The 17,945-nt window shown below is 55.1% G+C and overlaps 1 protein-coding gene across 1 annotated transcript in view; it reads left to right on the top strand.

Moving 5' to 3' along the window:
* LOC140429944 (ciliogenesis and planar polarity effector 1-like) overlaps positions 1–17,945 on the top strand; it is a 110,630-nt gene that overhangs the window by 22,729 nt on the left and 69,956 nt on the right. The window contains exons 9-10 of the mRNA XM_072517534.1: positions 4,051–4,205; positions 6,402–6,573. Coding sequence (XP_072373635.1) covers positions 4,051–4,205; positions 6,402–6,539 — 293 coding nt within the window. The 3' untranslated portion in view covers positions 6,540–6,573. The remainder of the gene's footprint in view (positions 1–4,050; positions 4,206–6,401; positions 6,574–17,945) is intronic.

The raw sequence follows: 17,945 nt of genomic DNA, 5'->3' as shown, positions 1-17,945 counted from the left end.
TGGAGAAGATACTGAGGGATAGGATCTATTCCCATTTGGAAGAAAATGGGCTATTCAGTGATGGGCAACATGGTTTTGTTCAGGGAAGGTCATGTCTTACCAACTTAATAGAATTCTTTGAGGAAGTGACAAAGTTGATTGATGAGGGAAGGGCTGTAGATGTCATATACATGGACTTCAGTAAGTCATTTGATAAGGTTCCCCATGGTAGGCTGATGGAGAAAGTGAAGTCTCATGGGGTCCAGGGTGTACTAGCTAGATGGATAAAGAACTGGTTGGGCAACAGGAGACAGAGAGTAGTAGTGTAAAGGAATTTCTCAAAATGGAGAACTATGACCAGTGGTGTTCCACAGGGATCCGTGCTGGGACCACTGTTGTTTGTGATATACATAAATGATCTGGACGAAGGGATAGGTGGTTTGATTAGTAAGTTTGCAGATGATACTAAGATTGGTGGAGTAGAAGATAGTGAAGGGGACTGTCAGAGAATACAGCAGAATATAGATAGATTGGAGAGATGGGCAGAGAAATGGCAGATGGAGTTCAATCCAGGCAAATGCGAGGTGATGCATTTTGGAAGATCCAATTCAAGAGCGAATTATACGGTAAATGAAAAAGCCCTGGGGAAAATTGATGTACAGAGAGATCTGGGAGTTCAGGTCCATTGTACCCTGAAGGTGGCTGTGCAGGTCGATAGAGTGGTCAAGAAGGCATACAGCATGCTTTCCTTCATCGGATGGGGTATTGAGTACAAGAGTCGGCAGGTCATGTTACAGTTGTATAGGACTTTGGTTCGGCCACATTTGGAATACTGCGTGCAGTTCTGGTCGCCACATTACCAGAAGGATGTGGATGCTTTGGAGAAGGTGCAGAGGAGGTTCACCAGGATGTTGCCTGGTATAGAGGGTGCTAGCTATGAAGAGAGGTTGAGTAGATTAGGATTATTTTCATTAGAAAGACAAAGGGTGAGGGGGGACCTCATTGAGGTTTACAAAATCATGAGAGATATAGACAGGGTGGATAGCAAGAAGCTTTTTCCCAGAGTGGGGGACGCAATTACTAGGGGTCACGAGTTCAAGGTGAGAGGGGATAAGTTTAAGGGAGATGTGCGTGGAAAGTTCTTTACGCAGAGGGTGGTGGGTGCCTGGAATGCATACCCGGCGGAGGTGGTAGAGGTGGGCACGATTGCGTCATTTAAGATGTATCTAGACAGATACATGAATGGGCAGGGAGCAGAGGGATACAGATCCTTAGAAAATAGGTGGCAGTTTTAGATAGAGGATCTGGATCGGCGCAGGCTTGGAGGGCCGAAGGGCCTGTTCCTGTGCTGTAATTTTTCTTTGTTCTTTGTTGGACTGGGCCCGTACAGGCCTGGGCCTGCACGGTAGCACAAGTGGATAGCACTGTGGCTTCACAGCGCGAGGGTCCCAGGTTCGATTCCCTGCTGGGTCACTGTCTGTGCGGAGTCTACACGTTCTCCCCGTGTCTGTGTGGGTTTCCTCCGGGTGCTCTGGTTTCTTCCCACAGCCCAAAGATGTGCAGGTTAGCTGAATTGGCCATGATAAATTGCCCTTAGTGAGCAAAAAATGTTAGGAGGGGTTATTGGGTTACGGGGATAGGGCCCGCACACTGGACTGGGCCCTTACAGGACTGGGCCCTTACAGGACTGGGCCCTTACAGGACTGGGCTGTACGGGACTGGGCCCTTACAGGACTGGGCCCTTACAGGACTGGGCCCGCACCGGACTGGGCCCTTACAGGTCTGGGCTGTACGGGACTGGGCCGTGCGGGACTGGGCCCTTACAGGACTGGGCTCTATGGGACTGGGCTGTACGGGACTGGGCCCGCACAGCACTGGGCCCTTACAGGACTGGGCTGTACGGGACTGGGCCCTTACAGGACTGGGCCCTTACAGGACTGGGCTGTACGGGACTGGGCCCTTACAGGACTGGGATGTACAGGACTGGGCCCTTACAGGACTGGGCCCACACTGGACTGGGCCCTTACAGGACTGGGCCCGCACTGGACTGGGCCCTTACAGGACTGGGCCCTTACGGGACTGGGCTGTATGGGACTGGGCCCTTACAGGGCTGGGCCCTTACAGGACTGGGCCCACACTGGACTGGGCCCTTACAGGACTGGGCTGTACGGGACTGGGCCCGTGCAGGACTGGGCCCGCACTGGACTGGGCCCTTACAGGACTGGGCCCTTACGGGACTGGGCTGTATGGGACTGGGCCCTTACAGGGCTGGGCCCTTACAGGACTGGGCCCACACTGGACTGGGCCCTTACAGGACTGGGCTGTACGGGACTGGGCCCGTGCAGGACTGGGCCCTTACAGGACTGGGCCCTTACAGGACTGTGCTGTACGGGACTGGGCCCTTACAGGACTGGGCGCTTACAGGACTGGGCTGTACGGGACTGGGCCCTTACAGGACTGGGCTGTATGGGACTGGGCCCTTACAGGACTGGGCTGTATGGGACTGGGCCCTTACAGGACTGGGCTGTACGGGACTGGGCCCTTACAGGACTGGACCCTTACGGGACTGGGCCCTTACAGGACTGGGCCCTTACAGGACTGGGCCCGCACTAGACTGGGCCCTTACAGGACTGGCCCCTTACAGGACTGGGCTGTACGGGACTGGGCCCTTACAGGACTGGGCTGTACGGGACTGGGCTGTACGGGACTGGGCCTGCACTGGACTGGGCCCGCACTGGACTGGGCCCGCACTGTACTGGGGCAGCTTTGTCTGCAGTGCTGCCACCTCATCACACCTAGAGGATATTGTGTACCCTCGTAACCCACAGTGGTGTCCAAATGGAGGAGGACTGATTCATCAGCTGAGGGAGATATGGTAGGTGTAATCAGCAGGAGGTTTCCTTGCCCATGTTTAACCTGAAGCCCTGAGACTTCATGGGGCCCAGAGTCGATGTTGAGGACTCCCAGGGTAACTCCCTCCCGACTGTATCCCACTGTGTCGCCACCTCTGCTGGGTCTGTCCCGCCGGTGAAACAGGACATACCCAGGAATGGTGACAGTGGTGTCTGGGACATTGTCTGTAAGGTGTGATTCTGTGAGTGTCTGTCAGGCTGTTACTGACCAGTCTGTGAGAAGCTCTCCCAACTTTGGCACAAATCTCCAGTCTATTTAAAAATAAATTTAGAATACCCAATTCATTTTTTTAAATTAAGGGGCAATTTAGCGTGGCCAATCCACCTACCCTGCACATCTTTGGATTGTGGGGGTGAGACCCACGCAGACACGGGGAGAATGTGCAAACTCCACACGGACAGTGACCCAGAGCCGGGATCGAACCTGGGACCTCGGCGCCGTGAGGCAGCAGAGCTAACCACTGCGCCACCGTGCCGGGATCGAACCTGGGACCTCGGCGCCGTGAGGCAGCAGAGCTAACCACTGCGCCACCGTGCCGGGATCGAACCTGGGACCTCGGCGCCGTGAGGCAGCAGTGCTAATCACTGTGCCACCGAGCTGCCCATGCCCAGTCTATTTCATTGACTTTTTTGCGGTTTGATAAAACTGAATGGATAGCTGGACCGTTCGGAGGTCAGTTTGGAGTCAATCCCGTTGCTGTGGGTCTGGAGTGGCATGTAGGCCAGGCCGGGTAAGGACGGCAGATTTCCTTCCCTCAGGGGCTGAAGTGAACCCAAAATATTTTTACAACAATCGATGATAGTTTTGTGGCCACCATCAGTGCGATTGGTTTTCAATTCCACATTTATTAATTTGGTTTAAGTTGTGCCAGCTGCCCTGATGGGATTTGAACCAGCCCCAGAGCAATAGCCTTGGCCTCTGCATTACTCGACAGTGACATCACCGCTGCACCACACCTCCCGCTTTCTGCGGGCAAAACAATTTTCTTCGACCATCCCAACCCCAGACCAGGCCCTTGTGGACTTTCCATTAGTTGGGAAGGGACATGGGAGCTGTCGGGGAGACAGAGAACGAGAGAGGGCCCGGGAATGGCCGGAGGGCGATGTCGCTGTGTTCCTTGTGAGATGATTGTGATTGGCTGCCTTCTCTCACCTCTAGCCTATCATCAGGCCTCACGCAGCCCCTCCTTCCGACCCGGCACTCAGCATCCGGCAGAAGATGATTGGGAATTGGAATGTCACTCCCTGACCGTCTGGAGCCCATCAGAGCAGATCCGGCAGATTCTGGACCGTGAGGATGACCCCTTCCTGCAGGTGACTTGGGGAGAGGAGGAGGAGGGGGGGGGGGGGGGGGGGGCACAGTCAATCTCTGAGCGAGGGTAAGGATGGGTCACATCGGTCGGTCTGGAAGTGGGTTTTAGAACCAGAAGTGGGAGGGAATGGGCCATGCCTAGGAGTTGGTGGGTCGCGCTGTCGGGGCGGTGTCGCGCTGTCGGGGCTGTGTCGCGCTGTCGGGGCTGTGTCGCGCTGTCGGGGCTGTGTCGCGCTGTCGGGGCTGTGTCGCGCTGTCGGGGCGGTGTCGCGCTGTCGGGGCTGTGTCGCGCTGTCGGGGCGGTGTCGCGCTGTCGGGGCGGTGACGCGCTGTCGGGGCGGTGTCGCGCTGTCGGGGCGGTGTCGCTGTGTCGCGCTGTCGGGGCGGTGTCGCGCTGTCGGGGCGGTGTCGCGCTGTCGGGGCTGTGTCGCGCTGTCGGGGCTGTGTCGCGCTGTCGGGGCTGTGTCGCGCTGTCGGGGCTGTGTCGCGCTGTCGGGGCTGTGTCGCGCTGTCGGGGCTGTGTCGCGCTGTCGGGGCGGTGTCGCGCTGTCGGGGCGGTGTCGCGCTGTCGGGGCGGTGTCGCGCTGTCGGGGCGGTGTCGCGCTGTCGGGGCGGTGTCGCGCTGTCGGGGCGGTGTCGCGCTGTCGGGGCGGTGTCGCGCTGTCGGGGCGGTGTCGCGCTGTCGGGGCTGTGTCGCGCTGTCGGGGCTGTGTCACGCTGTCGGGGCGGTGTCGCGCTGTCGGGGCGGTGTCGCGCTGTCGGGGCGGTGTCGCGCTGTCGGGGCTGTGTCGCGCTGTCGGGGCTGTGTCGCGCTGTCGGGGCGGTGTCGCGCTGTCGGGGCGGTGTCGCGCTGTCGGGGCGGTGTCGCGCTGTCGGGGCGGTGTCGCGCTGTCGGGGCTGTGTCGCGCTGTCGGGGCTGTGTCGCGCTGTCGGGGCTGTGTCGCGCTGTCGGGGCTGTGTCGCGCTGTCGGGGCTGTGTCGCGCTGTCGGGGCGGTGTCGCGCTGTCGGGGCGGTGTCGCGCTGTCGGGGCGGTGTCGCGCTGTCGGGGCTGTGTCGCGCTGTCGGGGCGGTGTCGCGCTGTCGGGGCTGTGTCGCGCTGTCGGGGCGGTGTCGCGCTGTCGGGGCTGTGTCGCGCTGTCGGGGCTGTGTCGCGCTGTCGGGGCTGTGTCGCGCTGTCGGGGCGGTGTCGCGCTGTCGGGGCGGTGTCGCGCTGTCGGGGCTGTGTCGCGCTGTCGGGGCTGTGTCGCGCTGTCGGGGCTGTGTCGCGCTGTCGGGGCTGTGTCGCGCTGTCGGGGCTGTGTCGCGCTGTCGGGGCGGTGTCGCGCTGTCGGGGCGGTGTCGCGCTGTCGGGGCGGTGTCGCGCTGTCGGGGCGGTGTCGCGCTGTCGGGGCGGTGTCGCGCAGTCGGGGCGGTGTCGCGCTGTCGGGGCGGTGTCGCGCTGTCGGGGCGGTGTCGCGCTGTCGGGGCGGTGTCGCGCTGTCGGGGCTGTGTCGCTCTGTCGGGGCTGTGTCGCGCTGTCGGGGCGGTGTCGCGCTGTCGGGGCTGTGTCGCGCTGTCGGGGCTGTGTCGCGCTGTCGGGGCGGTGTCGCGCTGTCGGGGCGGTGTCGCGCTGTCGGGGCGGTGTCGCGCTGTCGGGGCGGTGTCGCGCTGTCGGGGCGGTGTCGCGCTGTCGGGGCGGTGTCGCGCTGTCGGGGCGGTGTCGCGCTGTCGGGGCGGTGTCGCGCTGTCGGGGCGGTGTCGCGCTGTCGGGGCGGTGTCGCGCTGTCGGGGCTGTGTCGCGCTGTCGGGGCTGTGTCGCGCTGTCGGGGCTGTGTCGCGCTGTCGGGGCGGTGTCGCGCTGTCGGGGCGGTGTCGCGCTGTCGGGGCGGTGTCGCGCTGTCGGGGCTGTGTCGCGCTGTCGGGGCTGTGTCGCGCTGTCGGGGCGGTGTCGCGCCGTCGGGGCTGTGTCGCGCCGTCGGGGCTGTGTCGCGCCGTCGGGGCGGTGTCGCGCCGTCGGGGCGGTGTCGCGCCGTCGGGGCTGTGTCGCGCCGTCGGGGCTGTGTCGCGCCGTCGGGGCTGTGTCGCCCCGTCGGGGCTGGGTCGCCCCGTCGGGGCTGGGTCGCCCCGTAGGGGCTGGGTCGCGCTGTGGGTCGCGGGGTCCTGGGAGATTGTGTTACTGTAGTTTATATTCACTCATTTCCATGACGTGTTCACCCAGGGAGCCGATTTGGTCGAGCCTGACACTGCGGCAGATTCCGAGCTATCAGATATTCAGTCGGATAGCACCAGCAGCATCCTCAGTAACCTGGACTGGAACGCAGTGAACAGATTGGTCGCCACGCTGGAGGAGACCTAAACAGTGAACACCCAGCCTGATTTCTTAGCACACAGTGAGTGATCCTTACCCTGAATAAACAGTGACTCTGTACAGTTACACAATGAGTGATCCTTACCCTGAATAAACAGTGACTCTGTACAGTTACACAGTGAGTGATCCTTACCCTGCTGAATAAACAGTGACTCTGTACAGTTACACAGTGAGTGATCCTTACCCTGCTGAATAAACAGTGACTCTGTACAGTTACACAGTGAGTGATCCTCACCCTGCTGAATAAACAGTGACTCTGTACAGTTACACAGTGAGTGATCCTTACCCTGAATAAACAGTGACTCTGTACAGTTACACAGTGAGTGATCCTTACCCTGAATAAACAGTGACTCTGTACAGTTACACAGTGAGTGATCCTCACCCTGAATAAACAGTGACTCTGTACAGTTACACAGTGAGTGATCCTCACCCTGAATAAACAGTGACTCTGTACAGTTACACAGTGAGTGATCCTTACCCTGAATAAACAGTGACTCTGTACAGTTACACAGTGAGTGATCCTCACCCTGCTGAATAAACAGTGACTCTGTACAGTTACACAGTGAGTGATCCTTACCCTGAATAAACAGTGACTCTGTACAGTTACACAGTGAGTGATCCTCACCCTGAATAAACAGTGACTCTGTACAGTTACACAGTGAGTGATCCTTACCCTGAATAAACAGTGACTCTGTACAGTTACACAGTGAGTGATCCTCACCCTGAATAAACAGTGACTCTGTACAGTTACACAGTGAGTGACCCTCACCCTGCTGGATAAACAGTGACTCTATACAGTTACACAGTGAGTGACCCTCACCCTGCTGAATAAACAGTGACTCTGTACAGTTACACAGTGAGTGATCCTCACACTGAATAAACAGTGACTCTGTACAGTTACACAGTGAGTGATCCTCACCCTGCTGAATAAACAGTGACTCTGTACAGTTACACAGTGAGTGATCCTTACCCTGAATAAACAGTGACTCTGTACAGTTACACAGTGAGTGATCCTCACCCTGAATAAACAGTGACTCTGTACAGTTACACAGTGAGTGATCCTTACCCTGAATAAACAGTGACTCTGTACAGTTACACAGTGAGTGATCCTCACCCTGAATAAACAGTGACTCTGTACAGTTACACAGTGAGTGATCCTTACCCTGAATAAACAGTGACTCTGTACAGTTACACAGTGAGTGATCCTCACCCTGAATAAACAGTGACTCTGTACAGTTACACAGTGAGTGATCCTTACCCTGAATAAACAGTGACTCTGTACAGTTACACAGTGAGTGATCCTCACCCTGCTGAATAAACAGTGACTCTGTACAGTTACACAGTGAGTGATCCTTACCCTGAATAAACAGTGACTCTGTACAGTTACACAGTGAGTGATCCTTACCCTGAATAAACAGTGACTCTGTACAGTTACACAGTGAGTGATCCTCACCCTGAATAAACAGTGACTCTGTACAGTTACACAGTGAGTGATCCTTACCCTGAATAAACAGTGACTCTGTACAGTTACACAGTGAGTGATCCTCACCCTGAATAAACAGTGACTCTGTACAGTTACACAGTGAGTGACCCTCACCCTGCTGGATAAACAGTGACTCTATACAGTTACACAGTGAGTGACCCTCACCCTGCTGAATAAACAGTGACTCTGTACAGTTACACAGTGAGTGATCCTCACCCTGAATAAACAGTGACTCTATACAGTTACACAGTGAGTGATCCTCACCCTGCTGAATAAACAGTGACTCTGTACAGTTACACAGCGAGTGATCCTCACCCTGCTGAATAAACAGTGACTCTGTACAGTTACACAGTGAGTGATCCTCACCCTGAATAAACAGTGACTCTATACAGTTACACAGTGAGTGATCCTCACCCTGCTGAATAAACAGTGACTCTGTACAGTTACACAGTGAGTGACCCTCACCCTGCTGGATAAACAGTGACTCTATACAGTTACACAGTGAGTGACCCTCACCCTGCTGAATAAACAGTGACTCTGTACAGTTACACAGTGAGTGACCCTCACCCTGCTGGATAAACAGTGACTCTGTACAGTTACACAGTGAGTGATCCTTACCCTGAACAAACAGTGACTCTGTACAGTTACACAGTGACTGATCCTCACCCTGCTGAATAAACAGTGACTCTGTACAGTTACACAGTGAGTGATCCTCACCCTGATGAATAAACAGTGACTCTGTACAGTTACACAGTGAGTGATCCTCACCCTGAATAAACAGTGACTCTGTACAGTTACACAGTGAGTGATCCTCACCCTGAATAAACAGTGACTGTACAGTTACACAGTGAGTGATCCTCACACTGAATAAACAGTGACTCTGTACAGTTACACAGTGAGTGATCCTTACCCTGAATAAACAGTGACTCTGTACAGTTACACAGTGAGTGATCCTTACCCTGAATAAACAGTGACTCTGTACAGTTACACAGTGAGTGATCCTCACACTGAATAAACAGTGACTCTGTACAGTTACACAGTGAGTGATCCTCACCCTGAATAAACAGTGACTCTGTACAGTTACACAGTGAGTGATCCTCACACTGAATAAACAGTGACTCTGTACAGTTACACAGTGAGTGATCCTTACCCTGAATAAACAGTGACTCTGTACAGTTACACAGTGAGTGATCCTCACACTGAATAAACAGTGACTCTGTACAGTTACACAGTGAGTGATCCTTACCCTGAATAAACAGTGACTCTGTACAGTTACACAGTGAGTGATCCTCACACTGAATAAACAGTGACTCTGTACATTTACACAGTGAGTGATCCTTACCCTGAATAAACAGTGACTCTGTACAGTTACACAGTGAGTGATCCTCACACTGAATAAACAGTGACTCTGTACAGTTACACAGTGAGTGATCCTTACCCTGAATAAACAGTGACTCTGTACAGTTACACAGTGAGTGATCCTCACCCTGCTGAATAAACAGTGACTCTGTACAGTTACACAGTGAGTGATCCTTACCCTGAATAAACAGTGACTCTGTACAGTTACACAGTGAGTGATCCTCACACTGAATAAACAGTGACTCTGTACAGTTACACAGTGAGTGATCCTCACACTGAATAAACAGTGACTCTGTACAGTTACACAGTGAGTGATCCTTATCCTGAATAAACAGTGGCTCTGTACAGTTACACAGTGAGTGACCCTCACCCTGCTGGATAAACAGTGACTCTATACAGTTACACAGTGAGTGATCCTCACCCTGCTGAATAAACAGTGACTCTATACAGTTACACAGTGAGTGATCCTTACCCTGAATAAACAGTGACTCTATACAGTTACACAGTGAGTGATCCTTACCCTGAATAAACTGACTCTGTACAGTTACACAGTGAGTGATCCTTACCCTGAATAAACAGTGACTCTGTACAGTTACACAGTGAGTGATCCTCACACTGAATAAACAGTGACTCTGTACAGTTACACAGTGAGTGATCCTCACACTGAATAAACAGTGACTCTATACAGTTACACAGTGAGTGATCCTTACCCTGAATAAACAGTGACTCTATACAGTTACACAGTGAGTGATCTTTACCCTGAATAAACAGTGACTCTGTACAGTTACACAGTGAGTGATCCTTACCCTGAATAAACAGTGACTCTGTACAGTTACACAGTGAGTGATCCTTACCCTGAATAAACAGTGACTCTGTACAGTTACACAGTGAGTGATCCTCACACTGAATAAACAGTGACTCTGTACAGTTACACAGTGAGTGACCCTCACCCTGCTGAATAAACAGTGACTATGTACAGTTACACAGTGAGTGATTCTCACCCTGATGAATAAACAGTGACTCTGTACAGTTACACAGATAGTGATTCTCACCCTGATGAATAAACAGTGACTCTGTACAGTTACACAGTGAGTGATTCTCACCCTGATGAATAAACAGTGACTCTGTACAGTTACACAGTGAGTGATTCTCACCCTGATGAATAAACAGTGACTCTGTACAGTTACACAGTGAGTGATCCTCACCCTGCTGAATAAACAGTGACTCTGTACAGTTACACAGTGAGTGATCCTCACCCTGAATAAACAGTGACCCTGTACAGTTACACAGTGAGTGATCCTCACACTGAATAAACAGTGACTCTGTACAGTTACACAGTGAGTGATCCTTACCCTGAATAAACAGTGACTCTGTACAGTTACACAGTGAGTGATCCTCACCCTGCTGAATAAACAGTGACTCTGTACAGTTACACAGTGAGTGATCCTCACCCTGAATAAACAGTGAGTCTGTACAGTTACACAGTGAGTGATCCTCACCCTGCTGAATAAACAGTGACTCTGTACAGTGACACAGTGAGTGATCCTTACCCTGAATGAACAGTGACTCTGTACAGTTACACAGTGAGCGATCCTCACCCTGAATAAACAGTGATTCTGTACAGTTACACAGTGAGTGATTAGGGTGTGTGCGGTTTAGGGTGTGTGCGGTTTAGGGTGTGTACGGTTTAGTGTGTGTGCGGTTTAGGGTGTGCGCGGATTAGGGTGTGCGCGGTTTAGGATGTGTGCGGATTAGGGTGTGCGCGGTTTAGGGTGTGTGTGGTTTAGGGTGTGTGCAGTTGAGGGTGTGTGTGGTTTAGGGTGTGCGTGGTTTAGTGTGTGCGCGGTTTAGGGTGTGCGCGGTTTAGGGTGTGTGCGGTTTAGGGTGTGTGCGGTTTAGGATGTGCGGTTTAGTGTGTGTGCGGTTTAGGGTGTGCGCGGTTTAGGATGTGTGCGGATTAGGGTGTGTGCGGTTTAGGGTGTGTGCAGTTGAGGGTGTGTGTGCGGTTTAGGGTGTGTGCGCGGTTTAGGGTGTGTGTGCGGTTTAGGGTGTGTGCGGTTTAGGGTGTGTGTGGTTTAGGGTGTGTGCGGTTTAGGGTGTGTGCGGTTTAGGGTGTGTGCAGTTGAGGGTGTGTGTGGTTTAGGGTGTGTGTGGTTTAGGGTGTGCGCAGTGTAATGTGTGTGCGCGGTTTAGGGTGTGTGTGCGGTTTAGGGTGTGTGCGGTTTAGGGTGTGTGCAGTTGAGGGTGTGTGTGGTTTAGGGTGTGTGTGGTTTAGGGTGTGTGCAGTTGAGGGTGTGTGTGGTTTAGGGTGTGTGTGGTTTAGGGTGTGTGCGGTTTAGGGTGTGCGCAGTGTAATGGGTGTGCGCGGTTTAGGGTGTGTGTGCGGTTTAGGGTGTGCGCGGTTTAGGGAGTGAGCGCGATTTAGCGTGTGTGCGGTTTAGGGTGCGTGCGGTTTAGGGATTGTGCGGTTTAGGGTGCGTGCGGTTTAGGGTGTGCGCGGTTCAGGGTGTGCGCGGATTAGGATGTGTGCGGTTTAGGATGTGTGTGCGGTTTAGGGTGTGCGCGGTTTAGGGAGTGTGCGGTTTAGGGTGCGTGCGGTTTAGGGTGCGCGCGGTTTAGGGTGTGCGCGGTTTAGGGTGTGCGCGGTTCAGGGTGTGTGCAGTTTAGGGTGTGTGCGGTTTAGGGTGGCTGCGGTTTAGGGTGGCTGCGGTTTAGGGTGTGCGCGGTTTAGGGTGTGCGCGGTTTAGGGTGTGCGCGGTTTAGGGTTTGTGCGGTTTCGGGTGTGTGTGCGGTTTCGGGTGTTCGCGGTTTAGGATGTGTGCGGTTTAGGGTGTGCGCGGTTTAGGGTGTGTGCGGTTTAGGATGTGTGTGCGGTTTAGGGTGTGCGCGGTTTAGGGTGTGCGCGGTTTAGGGTGTGTGCGGTTTAGGGAGTGTGCGGTTTAGGGTGCGTGCGGTTTAGGGTGTGCGCGGTTTAGGGTGTGCGCGGTTTGTGGTGTGTGCGGTTTAGGGTGTGCGCAGTTTAGGGTGGCTGCGGTTTAGGGTGGCTGCGGTTTAGGGCGTGCGCGGTTTAGGGTGTGTGCGGTTTAGGGTTTGTGCTGTTTCGGGTGTGTGTGCGGTATCGGGTGTATGCGGTTTAGGGTGTGCGCGGTTTAGGGTGTGTGTGCGGTTTCGGGTGTGTGCGCGGTTTCGGGTGTGTGCGGTTTAGGGTGTGTGTGCGGTTTAGGGTGTGTGTGCGGTTTAGGGTGTGTGCGGTTTAGGGTGTGTGCGGTTTAGGGTGTGTGCGGTTTAGGGTGTGTGCGGTTTAGGGTGTGTGCGGTTTAGGGTGTGTGCGGTGTAGGGTGTGTACGGTTTAGGGTGTGCGCGGTTTATGGTTTGTGTGATTTAGGGTGTGTGCGGTTTAGGGTGTGCGCGGTTTAGGGTGTGCGCAGTGTAATGGGTGTGTGCGGTTTAGGGTGTGCGCAGTGTAATGTGTGTGTGCGGTTTAGGGTGTGTGCGGTTTGGGTGTGTGCGCCGTTTAGGGTGTGTGCGGTTTGGTGTGTGCGCGGTTTAGGGTGTGTGCGGTTTAGGGCGTGTGCTGTTTAGGGTGTGTGCGTGGTTTAGGGTGTGTGCTGTTTAGGGTGTGTGCGGTTTAGGGTGTGCGCAGTTTAGTGTGTGTGCGGTTTAGGGTGTGTGCGGTTTGGGTGTGTGCGCCGTTTAGGGTGTGTGCGGTTTGGTGTGTGCGCCGTTTAGGGTGTGTGCGGTTTAGGGTGTGTGCGGTTTAGGGCGTGTGCTGTTTAGGGTGTGTGCGTGGTTTAGGGTGTGTGCTGTTTAGTGTGTGCGCGGTTTAGGGTGTGCGCAGTTTAGTCTATGTGCGCGGTATAGGGTGGTGTGCGATTCAGGGTGGTTTGCGGTTTAGGGTGTGTGCGGCTTAGTCTATGTGCGCGGTTTAGGGGGGGTGCGGTTTAGGGTGTGTGCTGTTTAGTGTGTGTGCGGTTTAGGGTGTGCGCAGTTTAGTATGTGTGCGGTTTCGGGTGTGTGCGGTTTAGGGTGTGCGCGGTTTAGGGTGTGCGCGGTTTAGGGTGTGTGCGGTTTAGGGTGTGCGCGGTTTAGGGTGTGCGCAGTTTAGTATGTGTGCGGTTTCGGGTGTGCGCGGTTTAGGATGTGTGCGGTTTAGGGTGTCCGCGGTTTAGGGTGTGCGCGGTTTAGGGTGTGTGCTGTTTAGGGTGTGTGCGGTTTAGGGTGTGCGCAGTTTAGTGTGTGCGCGGTTTAGGGTGTGCACGGTATAGGGTGGTGTGCGATTCAGGGTGGTTTGCGGTTTAGGGTGTGTGCGGTTTAGGGGGGGTGCGGTTTAGGGTGTGCGCAGTTTAGTGTGTGTGCGGTTTAGGGTGTGCACGGTATAGGGTGGTGTGCGATTCAGGGTGGTTTGCGGTTTAGGGTGTGTGCGGTTTAGGGGGGGTGCGGTTTAGGGTGTGCGCGGTTTAGTGTGTGCGCGGTTTAGGGTGTGCGCGGTTTAGGGTGTGCGGGGTTTAGGGTGTGCGCGGTTTAGGGTGTGCGCGGTTTAGGGTGTGTGTGCGGTTTAGGGTGTGTGCGGTTTAGGGTGTGCGCGGTTTAGGGTGTGCGCAGTTTAGGGTGTGTGCGGATTAGGGTGTGTGTGCGGTTTAGGGTGTGTGCGGTTTAGGGTGTGTGCGGTTTAGGGTGTGTGCGGTTTAATGTGTGTGTGTGGTTTAGGGTGTGTGTGTGGTTTAGGGTGTGTGCGCGGTTTAGGGTGTGTGCGGTTTAGAGTGTGTGCGGTTTAGGGTGTGTGCGGTTTAGGGTGTGTGTGGTTTAGGATGTGTGCGGTTTAGGGTGTGTGCGGTTTCGGGTGTGCGCGGTTTAGGATGTGTGCGGTTTAGGGTGTGCGCGGTTTAGGGTGTGTGCAGTTTAGGGTGTGCGCGGTTTAGGGTGTGTGCGGTTTAGGATGTGTGTGCGGTTTAGGGTGTGCGCGGTTTAGGGTGTGCGCGGTTTAGGGTGTGTGCGGTTTAGGGTGTGTGCGGTTTAATGTGTGTGTGTGGTTTAGGGTGTGTGTGTGGTTTAGGGTGTGTGCGCGGTTTAGGGTGTGTGCGGTTTAGAGTGTGTGCGGTTTAGGGTGTGTGCGGTTTAGGGTGTGTGCGGTTTAGGGTGTGTGTGGTTTAGGGGGTGTGCGGTTTAGGATGTGTGTGCGGTTTAGGGTGTGCGCGGTTTAGGGTGTGCGCGGTTTAGGGTGTGTGCGGTTTAGGGAGTGTGCGGTTTAGGGTGCGTGCGGTTTAGGGTGTGCGCGGTTTAGGGTGTGCGCGGTTTAGGATGTGTGCGGTTTAGGGTGAGTGCGGTTTAGGGTGGGTGCGGTTTAGGGTGTGCGCGGTTTAGGGGCTGTGCCGTTTAGGATGTGTGTGCGGTTTAGGGTGTGCGCGGTTTAGGGTGTGCGCGGTTTAGGGTGTGTGCGGTTTAGGGAGTGTGCGGTTTAGGGTGCGTGCGGTTTAGGGTGTGCGCGGTTTAGGGTGTGCGCGGTTTAGGGTGTGCGCGGTTTGTGGTGTGTGCGGTTTAGGGTGTGCGCGGTTTAGGGTGTGCGCGGTTTAGGGTGTGCGCAGTTTAGGGTGGCTGCGGTTTAGGGTGGCTGCGGTTTAGGGTGGCTGCGGTTTAGGGCGTGCGCGGTTTAGGGTGTGTGCGGTTTAGGGTTTGTGCGGTTTCGGGTGTGCGCGGTTTCGGGTGTGCGGTTTATGGTGTACGCGGTTTAGGGTGTGCGGTTTAGGGTTTGTGCGGTTTCGGGTGTGCGGTTTAGGGTGTGTGTGCGGTTTAGGGTGTGTGTGCGGTTTAGGGTGTGTGTGCGGTTTAGGGTGTGTGTGCGGTTTAGGGTGTGTGCGGTTTAGGGTGTGTGCGGTTTAGGGTGTGTGCGGTTTAGGGTGTGTGCGGTGTAGGGTGTGTACGGTTTAGGGTGTGCGCGGTTTATGGTTTGTGTGATTTAGGGTGTGTGCGGTTTAGGGTGTGCGCAGTGTAATGTGTGTGTGCGGTTTAGGGTGTGTGTGCGGTTTAGGGTGTGTGCGGTTTAGGGTGTGCGCAGTGTAATGTGTGTGTGCGGTTTAGGGTGTGTGCGGTTTGGGTGTGTGCGCCGTTTAGGGTGTGTGCGGTTTAGGGTGTGCGGTTTAGGGTGTGTGCGCGGTTTAGGGTGTGTGCGGTTTAGGGCGTGTGCTGTTTAGGGTGTGTGCGTGGTTTAGGGTGTGTGCTGTTTAGAGTGTGTGCGGTTTAGGGTGTGCGCGGTTTAGTGTGTGCACGGTATAGGGTGGTGTGCGATTCAGGGTTGTTTGCGGTTTAGGGTGTGTGCGGCTTAGTCTATGTGCGCGGTTTAGGGTGTGCGCGGTTTAGGGTGTCCGGGGTTTAGGGTTTGCGCGGTTTAGGGTGTGCGCATTTTCGGGTGTGCACGGTTTAGTGTGTGCGCGGTTTAGGGTGTGCGCGGTTTAGTGTGTGCGCGGTTTAGGGTGTGCGGGGTTTAGGGTGTGCGCGGTTTAGGGTGTGCGCGGTTTAGGGTGTGTGTGCGGTTAGGGTGCGTGCGGTTTAGGGTGTGCGCGGTTTAGGGTGTGCGCAGTTTAGGGTGTGCGCGGTTTAGGGTGTGCGCAGTTTAGGGTGTGTGCGGTTTCGGGTGTGCGTGGTTTAGGGTGTGTGCGGTTTAGGGTTTGTGCGGATTAGGGTGTGTGTGCGGTTTAGGGTGTGTGCGGTTTAGGGTGTGTGCGGTTTAGGGTGTGTGCGGTTTAATGTGTGTGTGTGGTTTAGGGTGTGTGTGTGGTTTAGGGTGTGTGCGCGGTTTAGGGTGTGTGCGGTTTAGAGTGTGTGCGGTTTAGGGTGTGTGCGGTTTAGGGTGTGTGCGGTTTAGGATGTGTGCGGTTTAGGGTGTGTGCGGTTTAGGGTGTGCGCGGTTTAGGGTGTGCGCGGTTTAGGGTGTGTGCGGTTTAGGGTGTGTGCGGTTTAGGGTGTGTGCGGTTTAGGGTGTGTGCGGTTTAGGGTGTGCGCGGTTTAGGGCGTGCGCGGTTTAGGGTGTGCGCGGTTTAGGGTGTGCGCGGTTTAGGGTGTGCGCGGTTCAGGGTGTGCGCGGTTTAGGGTGTGTGCGGTTTAGGGAGTGTGCGGTTTAGTGTGTGTGCGGTTGAGTGTGTGTGTGCGGTTTAGGGTGTGTGCGGTTTAGGGTGTGCGCGGTTTAGGGTGTGTGCGGTTTAGGGTGTGTGCGGTTTAGGGTGTGTGCGGTTTAGGGCGTGCGCGGTTTAGGGTGTGTGCGGTTTAGGGTGTGCGCGGTTTAGGGTGTGTGCGGTTTAGGGTGTGCGCGGTTTAGGGTGTGCGCGGTTTAGTGTGTGTGCGGTTTAGTGTGTGTGCGGATTAGTGTGTGTGCGGTTTAGTGTGTGTGCGGTTTAGGGTGTGTGCGGTTTAGCGTGTGCGGTTTAGGGTGTGTGCGGTTTAGTGTATGTGCGGTTTAGTGTGTGTGCGGATTAGTGTGTGTGCGGTTGAGGGTGTGTGCTGTTTAGGGTGTGTGCGGGTTAGGGTGTGCGCGGTTTAGGGTGTGCGCGGTTTAGGGTGGGCGCGGTTTAGGGTGTGCGCGGTTTAGGATGCGTGCGGTTTAGGGTGCGCGCGGTTTAGGGTGTGCGCGGTTTAGGGTGTGCGCGGTTTAGGGTGTGCGCAGTTTAGGGTGTGTGCGGATTAGGGTGTGTGTGCGGTTTAGGGTGTGTGCGGTTTAGGGTGTGTGCGGTTTAGGGTGTGTGCGGTTTAATGTGTGTGTGTGGTTTAGGGTGTGTGTGTGGTTTAGGGTGTGTGCGCGGTTTAGGGTGTGTGCGGTTTAGGGTGTGTGCGGTTTAGGGTGTGTGCGGTTTAGGGTGTGTGCGGTTTAGGGTGTAAGCGGTTTAGGGTGTAAGCGGTTTAGGGTGTGTGCGGTTTAGGGTGTGTGCGGTTTAGGGTGTGTGCGGTTTAGGGTGTGTACGGTTTAGGGTGTGTGCGGTTTAGGGTGTGCGCGGTTTAGGGTGTGCGCGGTTTAGGGTGTGCGCGGTTTAGGGTGTGCGCGGTTTAGGGTGTGCGCGGTTTAGGGTGTGCGCGGTTTAGGGCGTGCGCGGTTTAGGGCGTGCGCGGTTTAGGGCGTGCGCGGTTTAGGGCGTGCTCGGTTCAGGGCGTGCGCGGTTTAGGGTGTGTGCGGTTTAGGGTGTGCGCGGTTTAGGGTGTGTGCGGTTTAGTGTGTGTGCGGTTTAGTGTGTGTGTGCGGTTTAGGGTGTGTGCGGTTTAGGGTGTGTGCGGTTTAGGGTGTACGCGGTTTAGGGTGTGTGCGGTTTAGGGTGTGCGCGGTTTAGGGTGTGCGCGGTTTAGGGTGTGCGCGGTTTAGGGTGGGTGCGGTTTAGGGTGTGTGCGGTTTAGGGTGTGTGCGGTTTAGGGTGTGTGTGCGGTTTAGGGTGTGTGCGGTTTAGGATGTGTGCGGTTTAGGGTGTGTGCGGTTTAGTGTGTGTGCGGTTTAGGGTGTGTGTGCGGTTTAGGGTGTGTGCGGTTTAGGATGTGTGCGGTTTAGGGTGTGTGCGGTTTAGTGTGTGTGCGGTTTA

This window comes from Scyliorhinus torazame, chromosome 9, assembly GCF_047496885.1.
Source record: "Scyliorhinus torazame isolate Kashiwa2021f chromosome 9, sScyTor2.1, whole genome shotgun sequence".
In the NCBI taxonomy this organism is placed as follows: domain Eukaryota; kingdom Metazoa; phylum Chordata; class Chondrichthyes; order Carcharhiniformes; family Scyliorhinidae; genus Scyliorhinus; species Scyliorhinus torazame.
Note: the sequence above shows the minus strand (reverse complement) of the source record. Positions and strands in the feature narration are given on the sequence as shown.